General features: G+C 48.4%; 1 protein-coding gene across 1 annotated transcript; it reads left to right on the forward strand.

The window, feature by feature from the left end:
• Nucleotides 1–3,030: 3,030 nt before the first annotated feature.
• On the forward strand, nucleotides 3,031–5,183 carry BGLAP (bone gamma-carboxyglutamate protein). Its single transcript, XM_032234342.1, has 4 exons — nucleotides 3,031–3,091; nucleotides 3,297–3,341; nucleotides 3,983–4,043; nucleotides 5,033–5,183. Exons 1-4 carry the CDS (start codon nucleotides 3,031–3,033, stop codon nucleotides 5,181–5,183), a joined length of 318 nt encoding a protein of 105 aa, XP_032090233.1.
• The last annotated feature ends 12,594 nt before the right edge of the window (nucleotides 5,184–17,777 follow it).

Raw genomic sequence — 17,777 nt, forward strand, 5'->3', positions numbered from 1 at the left:
ACTAGACCGATTAGATCCCACAGATTAGGCCTCCTCCGAATTCCATCCGCCGGCCAGTGTCGACTGGCGACTACCCGGAGGAGAGCCTTCTCTGTGGCTGCTCCGACCCTTTGGAACGAACTCCCCGTGGAGATTCGAACCCTCACCACCCTCCAGGCCTTCCGCAAAGCCGTTAAAACCTGGCTGTTCCGACAGGCCTGGGGCTAAAGAGCTGTTGCCCCCGTCTCGAATGGTATGACTGTTGTGTGTTTTAAATTATGTATTGTTATGTTTCATTTTTATTTTTGTCTGTACCCCCCTTCCTGGTTTGATTTGTTAGCTGCCCTGAGTCGCCTTCGGGGGGAAAGGGCGGCATATAAATATAATAAAATGAAATGAAATGAAGTATAAAATGGAAGAGGACATTGTGAAAGAACAAATGATAAACAAATGATATAGAACTTTGGCTATAATATTGAATTAGACAAATATTGGAAAAATTTTGGGGAATAAACTTAAAAATGACACTATCAGTTGCATTCAAGGAAAACCAGTACAAAATGTTTTACAGATGGCACCTGGCACCAACAAGGTTAGCTAAAATCTTAACAAACACCTCCCCAAAATGTTGGAAATGCGAAACAATACACGGAACATATTACCATTTATAATGGACCTGTGAGGAGGCTAAATTTTTTTGGAAAAGGATCAAAAATTGGCTGGAGGCAATAACAGGGGTTAAAATAGAATGGAAACCTGAAGTTTTTTTAAATTAGGAATAATGTCTGCGAAACACAAAAAAGAAATCCAGTATTTAATGCTACATATAATTAACGGCGGCAAGGATTGTCTTTGCCCAGAAATGGAAAAAACAAATTAACTCCAAGCGAAGATGAAATAATAAGAAAGGTTATGGATTGTTCTGAAATGGACTGTTGAAAGAAATGTCCTTCTGGGTTCGGCTCCAAGTGGGGAAGAAGACACTGGAGACATGGAGGCTGCTTGGAAAGATGGTTTATTGTTGGACAGGGCCACATGGCTTGAGCCCTGAACAGAAAAGGTGATCACATGTTTCAATGTAGGTGGAGAAGAAGAGAAGGGCTGAGGGAGGGGCTTGCTAGGCTTTTATACCCTGTTCAGTCCACCTCTCTGTTTCCAGTTCCTGTGTAAGAAATGTATTCTGATTGGTTGTCGGACTCCCATGGTGCCATGCAGGAGCCTACTCTCTAGGCTGTGATGAGTTCTCAGATGCCTTGTGGTCAGTTGAGTATATTATCATGCCTTTCTGTAGCTGCTGGTGAAGTCTTTATTATGTAAAGTGGGCTAGCCTGGCCATCTCAATGGCCCATTAGCTGGGGATGGGCAGGAAGCTGCAGGAAGCTATTCTGTCTTTTAAAACATGTTTCTTTTCACATCCAGAGAAATATTCTGCCTTTTCAATATTTCCTAGGATATTTCATTTTTCTGGGAGAGGGCTGGATGATAACTTCCCACAGGACAAACTAACTAAAAAAATCCAGGGAAAAGAAGAATCAGAATTCTACTAGATAGGGGATAAATGGTTTAGGTGGATGGAGGAAAAAAACAAGAATCAATGAAGGAATATAACAAAACTCAAAAAATAATAGTTATGAGTCAAATAAGAGGGTTAAGAAGGGTGAAATCCAAATGAAATACAATAGAAGGAGAAATAATATAAGGTGAGCGGTATCGATTGATGATTGCTATTATAAAGAACAGGAAGCTCCTGTTCGTATTGTATTGTGTAAATGTGTACGTCTAATTTTTGTTTGTGTGTATTTTATATGTTTGTTAATATATTTTTTTAAAAAAATAAAAAAAATAAAAGCAGCAATTTAAAAGGAAATTTGGTTTGTTTCACGAGACCAATTCTTTAAAAAAAAATTGATACCAAACAAGGGCACAGAATGAAATTATAGCAATGCCTAAATCCAGAGGGTTAAATGTTGATAAATAAGGCCATAATTGGCGTTAGAAAGTTCCCAGCTTAGTGCCTGCGGATCCAGTTTGAGGGGAGTTTGAAGCCTTCAACTTTCTTGGCTCTCTGTGGAAATCCCTGCTTGAAAGAAGTGGACGTTGGAGTCCAGCCTCTGCCCTCGGCAAGACCTGGTGGCGGGACATTGCCAGTCCCTGAAGAGGCAGAGCACCCCGGGCTGCCTCTGGTCTTTTGGGAGGAAAGCGATGGAGCTGAAGAGGGAACCTGGGTCTTGCAGGGCAGTTGGGCGTGGAAGGAGACTGGCCCAGGGCACCACAGCAGGATACAGTCAAGAGGGAGGAATTGAAGCTCCCTCACAGCACATATTTGATGGAGGCTTCAGTCCCACCCACCCCCGCGCCCCTTGGGGGATGCTCTAGCCCAGTGTTTCTCAACCTTGGCAACTTGAAGATGTCTGGACTTCAACTCCCAGAATTCCCCAGCCAGCTGCTTGCTGGGGAATTCTGGGAGTTGAAGTCCAGACATCTTCAAGTTGCCAAGGTTGAGAAACACTGGGCTAGCCTAGAGGTCTCCAACCTTGACAACGTTAAGACTGGGCTGGGGACCTGTTGGCTGGGGAATTCTGGGAGTTGAAGTCCCCCCAAGTCTTTTCTCAACTTTGGCACACTGAAGAATGGGTGAAGGTCTGAGAGTGGAAGTCCAGACAACTTAAATGCTGCTAAGGTTGAGAAACGAGCCTGCACGGAGCAGGGGCTGGACTAGATGGCCTCTGGATTGCCCTCCCAATATGCGGCAATGGAAGCTACCTGAAACTGACATCTCCCCTCACACCCCACCTTGAAGGGGGGGGGTCGACTCAGGGGCAGCCCCCAAAGTGCTCGGAGCTCCGCCAGATTCCCGAGGAGTCGCCCCAAAGGCGCTTGGCGGAGGAGCCGCCGTCTGCTCCAGCCTCCCCCCGGCCCGGAACCTGGCAGCCTTCCCGCAACGCCCCGGAGGCGGTGGCGGCGCGCCCCTTGGGCTGCCGAGACCGGCTCGGGCAGGTATAAAGGGGACGCCGGGCATCCCGGACCGAGAGAACCGCCCGGAGCCTCGCCATGAACGCCCTTCTGTTGGCCACCCTCTGCGCCCTGGCCGCGCTCGGCATCGCCCACGCAGGTAAGGGGGCGGTGGGCAGCGGGGCCCCGGGGAGAAGCGCTGGGCTCCATCGGGAGGGAAGGGCGCTGCGGGGTGTGGGCGGCCTGCCCTCCTTCCCCGCTCCCCCTCGGGCTCCCTTCCCCAAAGGCAGCGAGCCCCCCGGGAGGACGAGCCTGGCGGAGGGAAGCCCCTGCCTGAGCCCCCTCCCGCTCCGCCTTCCTTGCAGACGCCGCTCAGCCCCGGAGTGTCGACGGGTCGCCCAAGTCGGCAGGTGAGTGGAGCGGCTTCTCTGAGCCCCCCCCCCCCAAGCCCCTCTCCTCGCCCCCAGCCCAGCAGAGGAGCAACCTCGAGGCGCCTCTGAGGCTCCCGGCATCTTCCCGCTGGGCAGAATTCCTAAGGCTGGCACCCTTCTGGCGCTGCCCCACTCGAAGCGCACCTCTCCGCTGGAGCCGTGCCAAAGGGGGCTGCAGAGGCGGCAGAGACCCCCGTCCCTGCCCCGCAAGTCGGGATGGCGCCCTCTGGCACTGGCTGGGAATTAGAGAGTGGAGGGAAAGCGGCGGTTGTGCCCACCTCGCTTGTGCCAGCTCTCCGCTCAGGGGTGGAGGGGATGGATGGCCTGGGTGCCTTTCTATGCTCTGCTTTGCAGGAAGGGTTTCGATGGGAGGTTCCCAAACTTGGCAACTTTAAGACTTGTTGAATTGGGGAATTCTTGGAGTTGAAGTCCAACATGGCTTAAAAGTTGCCAAGTTTGAAGACCTCTGGTTTAGAGGAAGGGGCAACCTCTGCTTTCTCTTCCAACCATGAGGACTAGAATCCTACAGTTTACTTCCAATTGGAAAGGGGGTTTCCCAGTTGCCCTCCTTGACGGGTGGGGAGGGGCCCCTGACCTAAAGACCCCCTCCTTCCCTGCAGCTTTCGTGTCCAAGCGTGAAGGGGCTGAAATGGTGAAGCGGCAGAAGAGGAACCTCAACAGGTACAGGACAAGTGGAGGCTCTTCACCTGGGCTGCCTGACCCCTCCCATCCCTGAATTTCCTGGGTGTGTGTGTGTCAGTCTGCAACTCCCTAAATTCCCAGTCCCCCTCCCCTCCCCCTGCAATTGGACTCCACGAGCATTTCCAGATTGCTGTGAGAAGCCACAACTTGGTGTGTGTGTGTCAAAAAACCTTGATTTGGAAGGACCCTTGAGGCCATCTAGTCTAGCCTCCTGGCCCCGAGGAAGGCGTAATCCAGCAGGCCAACCTCTTTGTCTAAAATTCCTCAGACTTGGCAACTTTAATTCTGGGAGTTCCACACTTCTCATAATTGCCAAACTTGATTGATTGATTGATTACATTTATATGCTGCCCTTTTCCCCGAAGGGGACTCAGGGCGGCTCACAATTCAATCAGGGAAGGAGGTACAGACAGGGGGATAAAAAAGACGAGACATAACAATACAAAATTTAAAAACACACAACAACCATACCATTCGAGAAGGGGGGCAAAAACTCTTTAGCCCCAAGCCTGTCGGAACAGCCAGGTTTTAAGGGCTTTGCGGAAGGCCTGGAGGGTGGTGAGGGTTCGAATCTCCACGGGGAGCTCGTTCCAGAGGGTCGGAGCAGCCACAGAGAAGGCTCTCCTCCGGGTAGTCGCCAGTCGGCATTGGCCGGCGGATGGAATTCGGAGGAGGCCTAATCTGTGGGATCTGATCGGTCTAGTGGAGGTAACTTGAGGAACTCTGCTCTTAGGGGGTCACATCACAGATCTCCTAAGCAGGGGAAGCAGTTGGGATGGTGGTGGTGGTGACACAAAGGGGCTGCAGAGGAGACACCCACTCCCATCAATAGGTCCCAAGCCGTCTCCATGCCCCTCTGGGGGCCCACCCACTCGCTTGCTCACCTCCCTGCCTTCCACCACAGAGTGACCAAGCCCTGTCCAAGCGAAGCCCCCCCCTTCACCCTCTCCCTGTTGCTTCCTTCGCAGTGGCTACGGTGCTGCTGGGGCCGCCCCTCAAGTGGCCGTGAACCCCCTCGAGGCCCAGCGGGAGGTCTGCGAGCTCAGCCCCGCCTGCGACGAGTTGGCCGACCACATCGGCTTCCAGGAAGCTTATCGGCAGTTCTACGGGCCCGTCTAGCCCACCAGCCTTTCTGCAGCCCCCAGAGGACCCCTCCCCTCCCCCCACCCCACTGAAGCTGCTTGTAACTTTGCTCTCTCTGTAAGATGCTCGGGGAAATGTGTAGTTTTATTATTCTAGAAAAAAAGAAATAAAGGGGGAAAAAAATCCATGAAAGGCTGCAGGTTATTTCACAGGATGGAGCTGACGGAGTTTTAGGTGGTGGAGAGCGGGGTGTCATCCAATGGATCCCCACTAGGCAGGTTATTTTCAGCCCTTTACCGCCCCCTCCCCCAATGCGGAAAGCATGAAGATCTCAGGAGACCTACGAGCCTAAATGTCCACCCCACCCCCTGGCGAAAGAAATCTCAAATGTCTTCTTCTTTCCACTGTCATTCATCGTCAGCCATTCAGCCGTGTCTGACCTGCGGCCACTCTATGGATCAGCCCCCTCCCTGCTCCTCTGACCCACACCGCCTCCTTCACATCCACCAGGGTCATCACAGTGGTGTCCTTTATAGTGCCAAGAGAGTGGGTACTGGGCAGAGGTGGGTTCCTACCAGTTTGCACCTATTCGGTAGAACCGGTTCGTCAAATCTACCGAACCGGTTAGAAGAGGTTCCACCAGTGGACCCGGAAAGCAGGCCACACCTACAAAAGAGGCTCCAACATCTTTTGAAACCCACCACTTGTCCTTGGATGTGATTATTCTACACTATCATGCTCATATTTATAAAACTCAGTGCCTCTGTGAAAGGTAAGGATGACTACTGCGTTTGTGGTGCAATCAGAACATTGCGTGTGTTGAAGTAGTTTTCACGCAAACCAAAGATGCCTTTTAAGAAACAAGTTTACATCATATTCTTATGCCTGCCAGTGCTGTGTGTGAGGTAATTTAAGGTGGTTCTGACAAGCGTCGTCGGCATCTTCATATCCGGTCACATGGGCGGCAAGCCACTCCCACAAAGGAGGCCACACCCACAGAGTAGGTTCGAACAGTTTTTGAAACCCACCACTGGTACTGGGGGTGGGCTTCTCCTTTTTCCACTGGTCATTCCTGGCAAGATTGGCTTTTCAAGGGGGTGGGCTTGCATGATATGACCAAAGCAGGACAGCCCCTTTTAGAGATCTCGGCCCCCCAGTGATATTTTTGGTGAGGTTTCTGGTGAGGCCCTTCTCCTTTTGGCCTTTTCCAGTGTCCCAAGTTTCCCAGCCATAAAAATAGAATAGAAATAGAATTCTTTGGCCAAAAGTGATTGGACACCCAAGGAATTTCTCTTCGGTGCATAAGCTCTCATTGTAGTTTAGTTTAGTTTAGTTTATTGGTCTTGTATGCCGCCCACTCCCGAAGGACTCCGGGCGGCTTACAATAAACAAGGGAAGGGGATAAATAAACAAAACAACACTTTAAAATACGCAACATTCACAGTTTCCATGGGGCTGGATGTTTCACAAGCCCCCCGGCCTGCTGGAGCAGCCAGGACTTGGTGGCTTTGCGGAAGGCCGGGAGGGTAGTAAGGGTCTGGATTTCCACGGGGAGGTCGTTCCAGAGGGCTGGAGCTGCAACAGAGAAGGCTCTCCCCTGGGGGGTCGCCAGCCAACATTGGCTGGCAGATGGAATCCGGAGGAGACCTAACCTGTGAGATCTAAGTTTCAACACTTAGTGATAGTCATAGGATACTGTTCTGACCCCCACCTTGTCCGTTCAGAAACGAAAGCCAAACAGAACGTTCAAAGGAATGTTTTTTATCAGTCCCGGCTCTTGCTGGCTCCGAGCCCAGAATAAACACAGATAAGCAGGCTGGCAGTAAGTCTCACAAACTTAGGCAATGCAAACAGGCTTCCCACTTCTCCAAGTTGCTTTAAGTTCATTCATGAACGTGAATGAGAACGTTGACTTCTGCAACCCGGGCGTGGCACCAGCAGTCTCTTTATACTCAGGCGAGGATCCCAATGAGCAACAGCTGCTCGCAATCATCTCCTGTAGTTCCTACTTTGTCCTTTACGCTGAGTAGACCTAAGCCTGGTTGCCTCCTGATACAACTCCCAAATGCTTTCAGGAACATTCCCTTTGATCCAATGCTCTGCCACCACCTGGTGGCCAACCAGTCTCTCCTCGCCCTGCTTGCCGTTGACACCCTGTCCAGGGTCCTCCACCTCCTCCAACTCATAAGACCCCTCGCTGTCGGAGTCTGGTGACAGCTCCAATGGCTCCTGCCGGGCCACAACAGGATATTAAATAAGCAATCAACATAAACCCTACTAGGATACTAAATAAAACAATATAAATCATAAAGATACGAGCAACAAAGTTATAGCCACAAGCAGAAAAGGAGATAGGTAATAGGAAGGATGAGAAGAATAATTGTTGTAGTATAACTCCTTGTGTAGGTGTGGGTCACCCATGGCCCAGTTCATACCAGGGCATGTGGAGCCACACTGAACCACACAGGAGAAAACAAACTCTTAAAACTCCATAACATCCTGATAGTTCATAACATAACATCCTGAGATGGGCCCTACCAATGACGCCCAGGATTTGACCATATACAGACAGAACTTCCCTGAGCAGTAGATTAGAAATTGTACCTTTACAGGCTGTTTTTAAGCACATGCTATTGCTCCTCCTGCCTTTGTCCTATCTCAATAAAAGGGGCTCTCAGACCCTCAATCTTGGTTGCTCCATCCCGAGAAAGCTCGAGTCCTGTCTTTTCTCCACATTGGCCTCATGGACGACCCACGGGAACATCACATTTGGTAGCAGAGGATGGTAATACAGTCTTAGTAAATAGTTTGACCGTGTTGTGGGAATTAGTGGAGAGGGCAGAGAGGTTGTTTACCAGAGGGATAGCATGGGGGGGGGGGGGGAATTGTCCTTGTGTCTAGTTGTTCCGGTGTACCCTCATTTTGAGGGTAGAAGTTGAAACCGTTTGTGTCCAGGATGCGAAGGGTCTGTAGATATTCCCGCAGCCCTCATTTTGACTCGTGCAGTTTACAGGTCCTCAGTGGAAGGCGCCAATTGTCTTTTTCTGCAGCCCTAACTGTTTGTTGAAGTCTGTGTCTGTCTTGTTGGGTTGCAAAGCCAAACCAGACATTTACCGAGGTGCAGATGACAGACTCAATAATACTTCGTGGTACGGCTGGAACAATCATGAACTAAACACACTCGAAATTGTAGAAATGTTGGTAGGTTTTAGGAGAAACCCTCCTGCATTGTGCCACCTCTTTTAATACTAGACAACAACAGTATCAACAGTAGAGACCTTTTAAGTTTTTAGGTTCTATCCTATCTCAGGATTGGACACCATCATCAAAAATGTCATCAAAAAAGCATAATAAAGAATGTTTTTTCTGCGCCAATTCAGGAAGCTCTCAAAGTGCCCCAAAAGCTGCTGATTTAGTTTTATAGAGCAGTGGTCTTCAACCTTGACAACTTTAAGACCTGTGGACTTCAACTCCCAGAGTTCCTCAGCCAGCTTTGCTGGCTGAGGAACTCTGGGAGTTGAAGTCCATAGGTCTTAAAGTTGCCAAAGTTGGAGATCACTGCTATAGAGGAAGGAAAAATTATGGCATTTATTAAACTGCATTTGGTTGTGAAGCTGATGCCTTTACTCTTCCAGATGCTATCCATGCAGTTTTTAACAGAATGACAGAGTCGGAAGGGACCTTGGAGGTCTTCTAGACTAACCCCCTGCTCAAAGAGAAGACCCCAGACCATTCCGGACAAATCTCTCTTTAAAGGCCTCCAGTGCCTGGAGCCCTTCCAACTTCTGAAGGGAAGCTGTTCAGCTGTTGTGACTGACGGGGAAATTTCTCCTTCGTTCTAAGTAGGGTCCCCCTCTGATGAGTTTCTATCAGCTGCTTCTTCCAAGCTCTGTAGGCCTCCGGATCTCAGGGCTGCAGTCACAGGGGGCCACGGGGGGTATTTGGGGTGCTCAGGTCCCACTTCCTCTGCCCACAGAGAAAGCGTGCCATCTGGAGGACCCGGGGGTTTGCTGGGGTCCCCTGGGGGGCACAGAGCTAAGGAACACATGGAATCCCAAGTCATTTAATACAGTAGTCCTTGGAAGGGTTGGACTAGATGACCTACAAGGTCCCTTCTTGTTATTCTGTTCTGTTCTGGCTTATAACCGGCTGTGGGAGTGACTTCTCCTGGGCTACTTAGGACCTGGGTTTCAAATTCCTATGCCTCCTCCCCCATTTTGGCAACTGGTCCCCATTTATGGCCATTTATAGTGTCCTCTGATCCTATGACGGCAATTTATTCCTGGTTTTTAGTTTCTAGCAAAAAAAAAAAAGCTTACTGCGGACGATGGATTCGCTTAGTGACTGCCACATTCACTCAATGACCATGGCGATTTACTTAATAACTGCTGCAAAAAAGTCATAAAATCAGGCGCTCTCAGGGGTGTGTGTGACCCGCTTAATGACCAGCATGACTTACAACAAAGTTCCAGGCTGAGTTGCCGTTGTAAATCAAGGACCATTTGCGATGCCCTCTGGGCAACACAGGAGAGCCAGTTAGGGGAAGTTATTGTGCAGGGATTTGGATGGCTGAGGTTCCCTGCTAGATGAAGGGTGGAAGAATCCACCTGCGAAGCTCTCCAACCACCAGATCATCCCATGTGTAGTGATGTAGGCTGTAAGGCAAAACGCAACTTCCACCGACTGCTTTGAACTTCTCCACAAAGAGTGGAGAAGGAACTGAATGCTGCAGAAGCTGGTCCTTCCTTCCTTCCTTCCTTCCTTCCTTCCTTCCTTCCTTCCTTCCTTCCTTCCTTCCTTCCTTCCTTCCTTCCTTTTTTCATTTAAAGTTTTTTTATTTTTTCATTTTCATAACCTAGAACCACATGTATCCTATTACATAGCCATCATCGTATTGTATTATTAAATGTTTTCATCAAATTCACCTTACCATCAACTCCCAAAAACAATTATTGGCTCTTCTGCTCTCCATACACCATATTTGTACCTTATCCATCACTTTCTTTTCCTTCCTCCTCCTCCTCCTCCTCCTCCTCCTCCTCCTCCTCCTCCTCCTCCTCCTCCCCTCCTTTCTTCCCTCTGTCATCCTTCTCTACTTCCCCTTCCTCTCTCCTTCTCCTCTCTCCCATTTCCACTCCTTCTTTCTCTCCTCCTCTCCCCGACCCTTGTCCTCTCTCCTGACCTGTTGATCTCCGGGTGCGCTTCAGGGTGCTGTTGACCACCTTTAAAGCCCTTCATGGTAGTGGATCTGAGTACTTGAGAGACCGCCTTCTGCCGATTACCTCCCTCCGACCGATAAGATCGCACAGATTGGGCCTCCTCCGAATCCCATCCGCCAGTCAATGTCGACTGGCAACTACACGGAGGAGAGCCTTCTCTGTGGCTGCTCCGACCCTGTGGAACGACCTCCCCGTCGAGATACGCACCCTCACCACCGTCCAGGCCTTTCGCACAGCCCTCAAGACCTGGCTATCCCAACAGGCCTGGGGATAAGCTTCTAATTTGCCCCACCCGAGTGTTGAGTGTTGAATGCAAGTTGTGTTTTTATTATTTTACTTTGTTCACATACTGTTTATTTTTGAATTGCACCCCCTCCCTAATGATTGTAAGCCGCCCTGAGTCCCCTCAGGGAAAAGGGCGGCCTATAAATCCTAATAAATACCAAAATACCAAAAAAATCTCTCTCTCCTTCCTTTACCTCTCTACTCTCTTCCACACTCTTCATCTCATTTACATGGTGTATTTCAGCCCCTGAGTGAGCTCCATTTTATGTTGATGGTATTTATAATTCCTTTTCAATATACATATGTAATTTTAAAATATATCTTCCTCCTTCTTTTTTAAGAAATAGAACAAAAAAGTATACATGTATAGTCGTTGTGCCTTTAAGCTGAATATAAGAAAGAAGTAATTGAGAAGCGAGCTGAAAATTGGAAAACCAAAGCTATGCATAGCCAATACTTGAAAAGTATTGAAGGCAAAGCTGACCAAAAGCTAACTTGGAACTGGTTAAGATCAGGGGCACTGAAAAAAAACACAGAAGGCTTTATTTTGGCAGCTCAAGAACAAGCCTTAGCCACAAACTGCATGAAGGCAAAAATTCAACATGTTACCACCAACAGCAAATGTCGCCTCTGTAATGAGAAAGACAAGACAGTCAACCACTTGATCAGTGGATGCAGCAAAATTTCACAAACTGACTACCTACAATGCCATGACCCTGTTCCTAAGATCATACCATAAGATACACAGCTGGTATAGTTAACTGGACACAAGCTGATTTGGACCTTTTGGACCGAAAAACCAGGAAACTAATGACAATGCACTACAGTTTACATCCACGTGGTGATACTGATAGACTATATCTGCCCCGAAAATCAGGTGGCAGAGGATTATTACAAGTGAAGCAAACAGTTGAAGAAGAAAAACATGCACTGGCTGATTATTTAAGAGAAAGTCAAGAACATCTATTAATCGAAGTAAAGAACAAAAATCTACTGAAGGCCCAACAGACGAAACAAGAATACAGAAAAGATGTGATAAAATCAAGAATGGAGAGTTGGCAGAACAAAGCACTGCATGGCCAATTTCTGGAAAAAATAAAAGATAAAGTGGACAGTGAACAAACTTGGTTATGGTTAACAACAGGTATATTAAAGAAAGAAACAGAGTCACTAATCCTGGCTGCGCAAGAACAAGCTATCCGCACAAATGCCATTAAGGCCAAAATCGAAAAATCCTCTGATGATGCCAAATGCAGACTTTGCAAAGAAGCTGATGAAACTGTTGATCACATACTCAGCTGCTGTAAAAAAATCGCAGAGACTGATTATAAATTACGGCACAATTCAGTAGCGCAAATGATCCATTGGAATTTGTGCAAAAATTATAATATTAAAACAGCAACAAACTGGTGGGAACATCAGCCTGAAAAAGTCACCGAAAATCAGATGGTCAAAATCTTGTGGGATTTCTGTATACAAACCGACAAAATACTGGTGCATAATACACCAGACATCACACTGGTTGAGAAAAATAAGGTCACAATCATAGACATCGCAATTCCAGGTGATAGCAGGGTCGCCGAGAAGGAACATGAAAAAATCGCAAGATACCAGGACTTAAAAATCGAAATTCCACAACTATGGCACAAACCAGCAGTGATAATTCCAGTGGTAATTGGCACACTGGGTGCTATTCCAAAAGCACTGGAATTACATTTAAAACAGTTAAAAATTGACAAAATCACCATCAGTCAAATGCAAAAAGCCGCACTGCTTGGATCTGCACGGATATTACGAAAATACGTTACGACGTCCTAGGCCCCTGGGTTGGGCCCGACTAGGAACCAATGCCAAATCCAGCAAAACAACTGGCCGCTGTGATACAATTGTATAATAATAATAATACATGATATTATAGCTGCTGGTTTGAGATCTGGATTATGGCAAGAACCGGCTAGGCTGTGTTTCAGAAAAGGAAATCTGAGGTTAGGAGACCAGGGGAGGTGGAGATCCTTGGAAGAACCTGTGTGAATGTTTATTACTTTGTCCACATGGGAAGCCCCCTCCTCACAGCTCCTCTTTCTCATCCAGGTGGCTGTGGTGGCGGAGGAAGAGGGTTTTCTGGGTCCAGCTGGGCTCCTTCAGCAGTCCTGGAGGGAGCGGTGCTTGGAAACTGTGGATGTGTGGTGCGACATGGCATCAGCCATATCATAACCACAGCAATGATGCCAAATAACATAGAGAGACCCGCAATCATGAATCCGGTGTCCTTTCTGTTCACGAATCTCTTTTGTTCTGGTGAAAGAAGCAGAAGGTGTATTCATCATTCTTGCACGAACAGGATAATTGTATGAAACCTTTCATTGGTTTATTCCAAAGATTTCCTAGAGTACAATTCTATTGTGGTTCGCCTCAGTAATAAATCCACAAACCTCAAAAAACAAGACAGAGTGCAGAGAAGATCAACAAAGACGATGGAGGGTTTGGAAGCTAAACTATAAGATGAACAATTGAGGGAACTGGGAATTTGAGGGGCTGCCACAGAGAAGAGGGGGATCAACCGATTCACCAAAGCCCCCGCAGGGGTTCCCCGGTCTCCTCTCCTTTCAGGAGGGAGCGGGTCACCCTAAACAGGGCGGCTGGGCAAGATTCCACTGACGCAATAAAAGCGGAAAAATGCGTACATTTTGCCGCCCGTATCGCCGCTAGGTAAGTCCTAATAAAGGCTCTTAATAGTGATTGATCAGATTCAGAGTTACTAGCCCTCCAACGTTGCTCTAGGCATCTCTTTTGGCGCTTCGTCTCCCGGAGTTCCTCGGTAAACCAAGGTGCCCTCCTGGATCCACTGCCTCAGAGAGATCCACATAGTGACCAAATTAGCGAAATACTGTGGACATAATAGATGTCAGCAAGGCATTCAACAAAGTAGACCACAAACTACTTCTTGGTAAGCTAGAAAAATGTGGGATAGATAGCTTCACCTCCAGATGGACTCGCAACTGGCTGACAAACCGTACTTAACGAGTAGCCCTTAATAGGTCCAAGTCTACATGGAGAGAAGTAAGCAGTGGGGTATCACAAGGTTCCATCTTCAAGTTATTTTCATAAATGACTTAGATGAGGAAATAGAAGGGGAACATCAAATTTTCAGATGATACTAAGCTGGCAGGAATAGCTAACAACCTAGAAGATAGGCTGAAGATCCAGATGGACCGTGACAGGCTTGAACACTGGGCCCTAGCTAACAAAATGAGAAAATGTACAGAAAAGTAAAGTCCTACACGTAGGTAAGAAAAATCAAAAGTACACATATAAACTGGGTGAAACCAGGCTTAATAGCAGTGACTGTGAGAAGGATCTTGGAGTCTTAGTGGACAACCAGCTAAATAGGAGCCAGTGTGTGCAGCAGCTGCCAAAAAAGCCAATGCAATCCTAAATTTCATTAACAGAGAGATACAATCAAGATTAAGTGAGGTTCTAATACAACTCTATAAAGCCATAGTAATACCACACTTAGCAAAACTGCATCCAGTTTTGCTCACCACACTATAAAAAAGATGTGGAGACTCTGGAAAGAGGGCAGAGAAGAGCAACCAGGATGATGAGGGGACTGGAGGCTCAAAGAGATGATGAACGGATGCAGGAACTGGGCCTGGCTAGTCTGGGGAAGAGAAGGACCAGGGGAGACAGGAGAGCATCTTCCAATATTTGAGGGGCTGCCACAGAGAGGAGGAAGAGGGTCGAGCTACTTTCCAAAGTACCCAAAGGCCAGACAAGGAGTAATGGATGGAAACTGAACAAGGAGAGATTCAACCTAGAAATAAAGAGTAACCTTTCTCAGTGAGAACTATCAACAGGAACCCCCAACTTCTGAAGGAACAGGAGTTGCCTTCAGAAGTTGTGGGAGCGTCATCCCTGGAGGCTTTCAAGAAGAGACTGGACTGCCATCTGTCAGAAATGGTGTAGGGTCTCCTGCTTGAATGGGGAGTTGGGCTTGATGATCTACAAGGTCCCTTCCAACTCTGTTCATCTGATCCCACCCCGTCCCACAAGGCCCAGTGAAGGGCCAGATTTTGATGGAGATTCCAGAAGGCCAAAAGGGAGGGGTTGGACACACAGAAAAGGCACACTTCCAGGAGAACATTTCAGGGAAGGCACCTGGAATGGGTCTCCTCTGTCAGCTCTGGTGGGATAGGCAGATGTGATCTGAGGGATCTGAGGGACGGAGACTCCTGCCCATGTCTTCTGGGAGGCCCTGTTATTCCGCAGGCATTTATGAAGATGGTAGGTTGCTGTTGCTTTAGGGGGGGGGGGAGCAAAGAAGCTGGGCAGAAATATCTCCTTCCTCAGTTTTTTTCCTTGCACCATCACTCTGCTGAACCCTTACTCATTCTGTAAGTGTATTTACTCATGTAGTATGGTTGTACTGTGTCCCCAGCTCCACCTCCCCTTCCAGAAGCTGCCCCCTGCATCCCTCTGTGGAGATTCTCAGTCATTCCGATCATGGTTCTCTCAAAGGTCTTTCTACAGGTTGCCCCCGAAGAAGCTTCTTGGATGAGAAGCGTTTTAAAGGGGGGGGGGGGAAAGGAAGGAAATCCAGTTGCTTTTCGAAAAAGCATCTTTAGGACAACTGTGACCTGGATGATTGAATATCTCCATAGACCAGTGTTTCTCAACCTTGGCAACTTGAAGATGTCCGGACTTCAACTCCCAGAATTCCCCAGCCAGCGAATGCTGGCTGGGGTATTCTGGGAGTTGAAGTCCGGACATCTTCAAGTTGCCAAGGTTGAGAAACACTGCCATAGACAGTCATCTAGCAAGGTTATGAAGTCAAGTGTCTGTGGAGATTCCCAATTATCCAGGTCATGGTTCTCCCAAAGGTCTTCCCTCAGGTTGTCCAGCTCTTGGGTGAGAACTGGAACCTTTTCAAGGGGGAAAAAACAACAACAGGAAGTCCAGGGGCCTCTTGGAAATGTCTCCTCCATAATTTATGACTTGAGTAGAAGGAAATGTCGCATTGCTTCGGGGGATGTGATTTGTTGGCCAACTGCAATCCTTGTATTCCACAGTCATCGTGGAGAGCTGCTCCTTCCTCAAACCTCACCCAAGACCAGCCCTTGTCAGGTTTCTTCCCAGCCAGGCCCCATAAAGACACTGTAAGGAGATGGACTTACTGCTACAGGCTTCTTTGAGCAGCATGGTTCTGGATACCTTGCTAACGGGGTTTTCCGCCTTGCAGCTGACCTCCTGGTCAAAGATTTCTCTGCTGGTGTAATTGATGGAAAACAAACTCCCCTGGATGACCCCAGAGGCGACTCCCTCCGCCACAAACCACTGCACCTTCAGCTTGTCCTTCCATTTCTCCACCGAGCAGTTCAACTGCAACGATTTTGTCTGACCCCTTCTGATAACGCAGTCGATGGACAGGTCCGCGCTCTGCAAACGTTCTGAGCAGGAGACAGAAAGGACAGGAAGTGAAAGATTTAAAATAGCAATAGCAATAGCAATAGCAGTTAGACTTATATACCGCTTCATAGGGCTTTCAGCCCTCTCTAAGCGGTTTACAGAGTCAGCATATATTTCCCCCACAGTCTGGGTCCTCATTTCACCCACCTCAGAAGGATGGAAGGCTGAGTCAACCTTGAGCCGGTGAGATTTGAACCGCTGAACTGCAGATAGCAGTCAGCTGAAGTGGCCTGCAGTGCTGCACCCTAACCACTGCGCCACCTCGGCTCTTTTTCTTTCTCTCTCCTCACTTTCTCTTTCTCTCTCTCTTTTTCTCTCTCTTTTTCATTCTCTCTCTTTCTCTCTCCTCTCTCTCTTTTTCTCTCTCTCTTTCTTTCTCTCTTTCTTTTTCTTTCTCTCTTTTTCTTTCTCTCTCCTCTCTTTCTCTTTCTTTAGCAATAGCAATAGCAGTTAGACTTATATACCGCTTCATAGGGCTTTCAGCCCTCTCTAAGTGGTTTACAGAGTCAGCATATCGCCCCCAGAGTCTGGGTCCTCATTTCACCCACCTCGGAAGGATGGAAGGCTGAGTCAACCTTGAGCCGGTGAGATTTGAACAGCCAAACTGCAGAACTGCAGTCAGCTGAAGTGGCCTGCAGTGCTGCACTCTAACCACTGTGCCACCTCGGCTCTTGAAGGAAAATGAAGGGAAATCCTCCCACCAGGAGTGGCTTAAGGGAGGGTTTTCCCAGGGCCCTTGAGGCCTCGAAACCCAGAAGAAGGAAGCCACAAGAGCTTTTTTCTCTGCCCTAACCTACTCTTGCTTCCTATAGACTGCACAAGACAGCCTGGCCAACCTCATCAAAACAACAGAATAACAGAGCTGGAACGGGTCTTAGAGGTCTTCTAGTCCAACCCCTTGCTCAAGCAGAAGGCCTTATACCACTAAAAGGTTAGCGATGGCTAACCTTTTTCTCCTCGCATGCTGAAATCGCGCACGTGTGTTAGCCCACCCCCACAGTGCAATGCGCCCACCCCCCTGTGCATGGATTCCTGCCACTCGCTCTCCCTGTGCATGTCCGCGCAACCTCCCCTTCCCCTCCTGTGCATGCACGTGTATCTACTGCATGCGTGGCAGACACCCGGAAATCAGCTGGCCAGTGGGAAGTGCACACGCATGCGAGGAGGAGCTGAGTTGGGCAACTGCTCTCGTACCCACAGAGAGGGCTCCATGTGCCACCTGTGGCACAGGTGTCATAGGTTCGCAGTTATGGCCCTATACCATTCCAGATAAAGTCAAGTCTTTTCTTAAAAGCCTCCAGTGATGGAGCACCAGAACGTCTGGAAGGAAGCTGTTCCTTCCACTGTGACTGGCCCCCCCTAAGATCCCATAGATACGATACGATACAATACAATAGCAGAGTTGGAAGGGACCTTGGAGGTCTTCTAGTCCAACCCCCTGCCTAGGCAGGAAACTCTATGCTGTTTCAGACAAATGGCTGTCCAACATCTTCTTAAAGACATCCAGTGTTGGGGCACTCACAACCTCTGGAGGCAACTTCTGTTTCACTGATTAATTGTTCTCACTGGCAGGAAATTTCTCCTCTGTTCTAGGTTTCTTCTCTCCTTGATTACAATACAATAGCAGAGTTGGAAGGGACCTTGGAGGTCTTCTAGTCCA

The sequence above is a fragment of the Thamnophis elegans genome, chromosome 17, assembly GCF_009769535.1.
Source record: "Thamnophis elegans isolate rThaEle1 chromosome 17, rThaEle1.pri, whole genome shotgun sequence".
Lineage (NCBI taxonomy): Eukaryota > Metazoa > Chordata > Lepidosauria > Squamata > Colubridae > Thamnophis > Thamnophis elegans.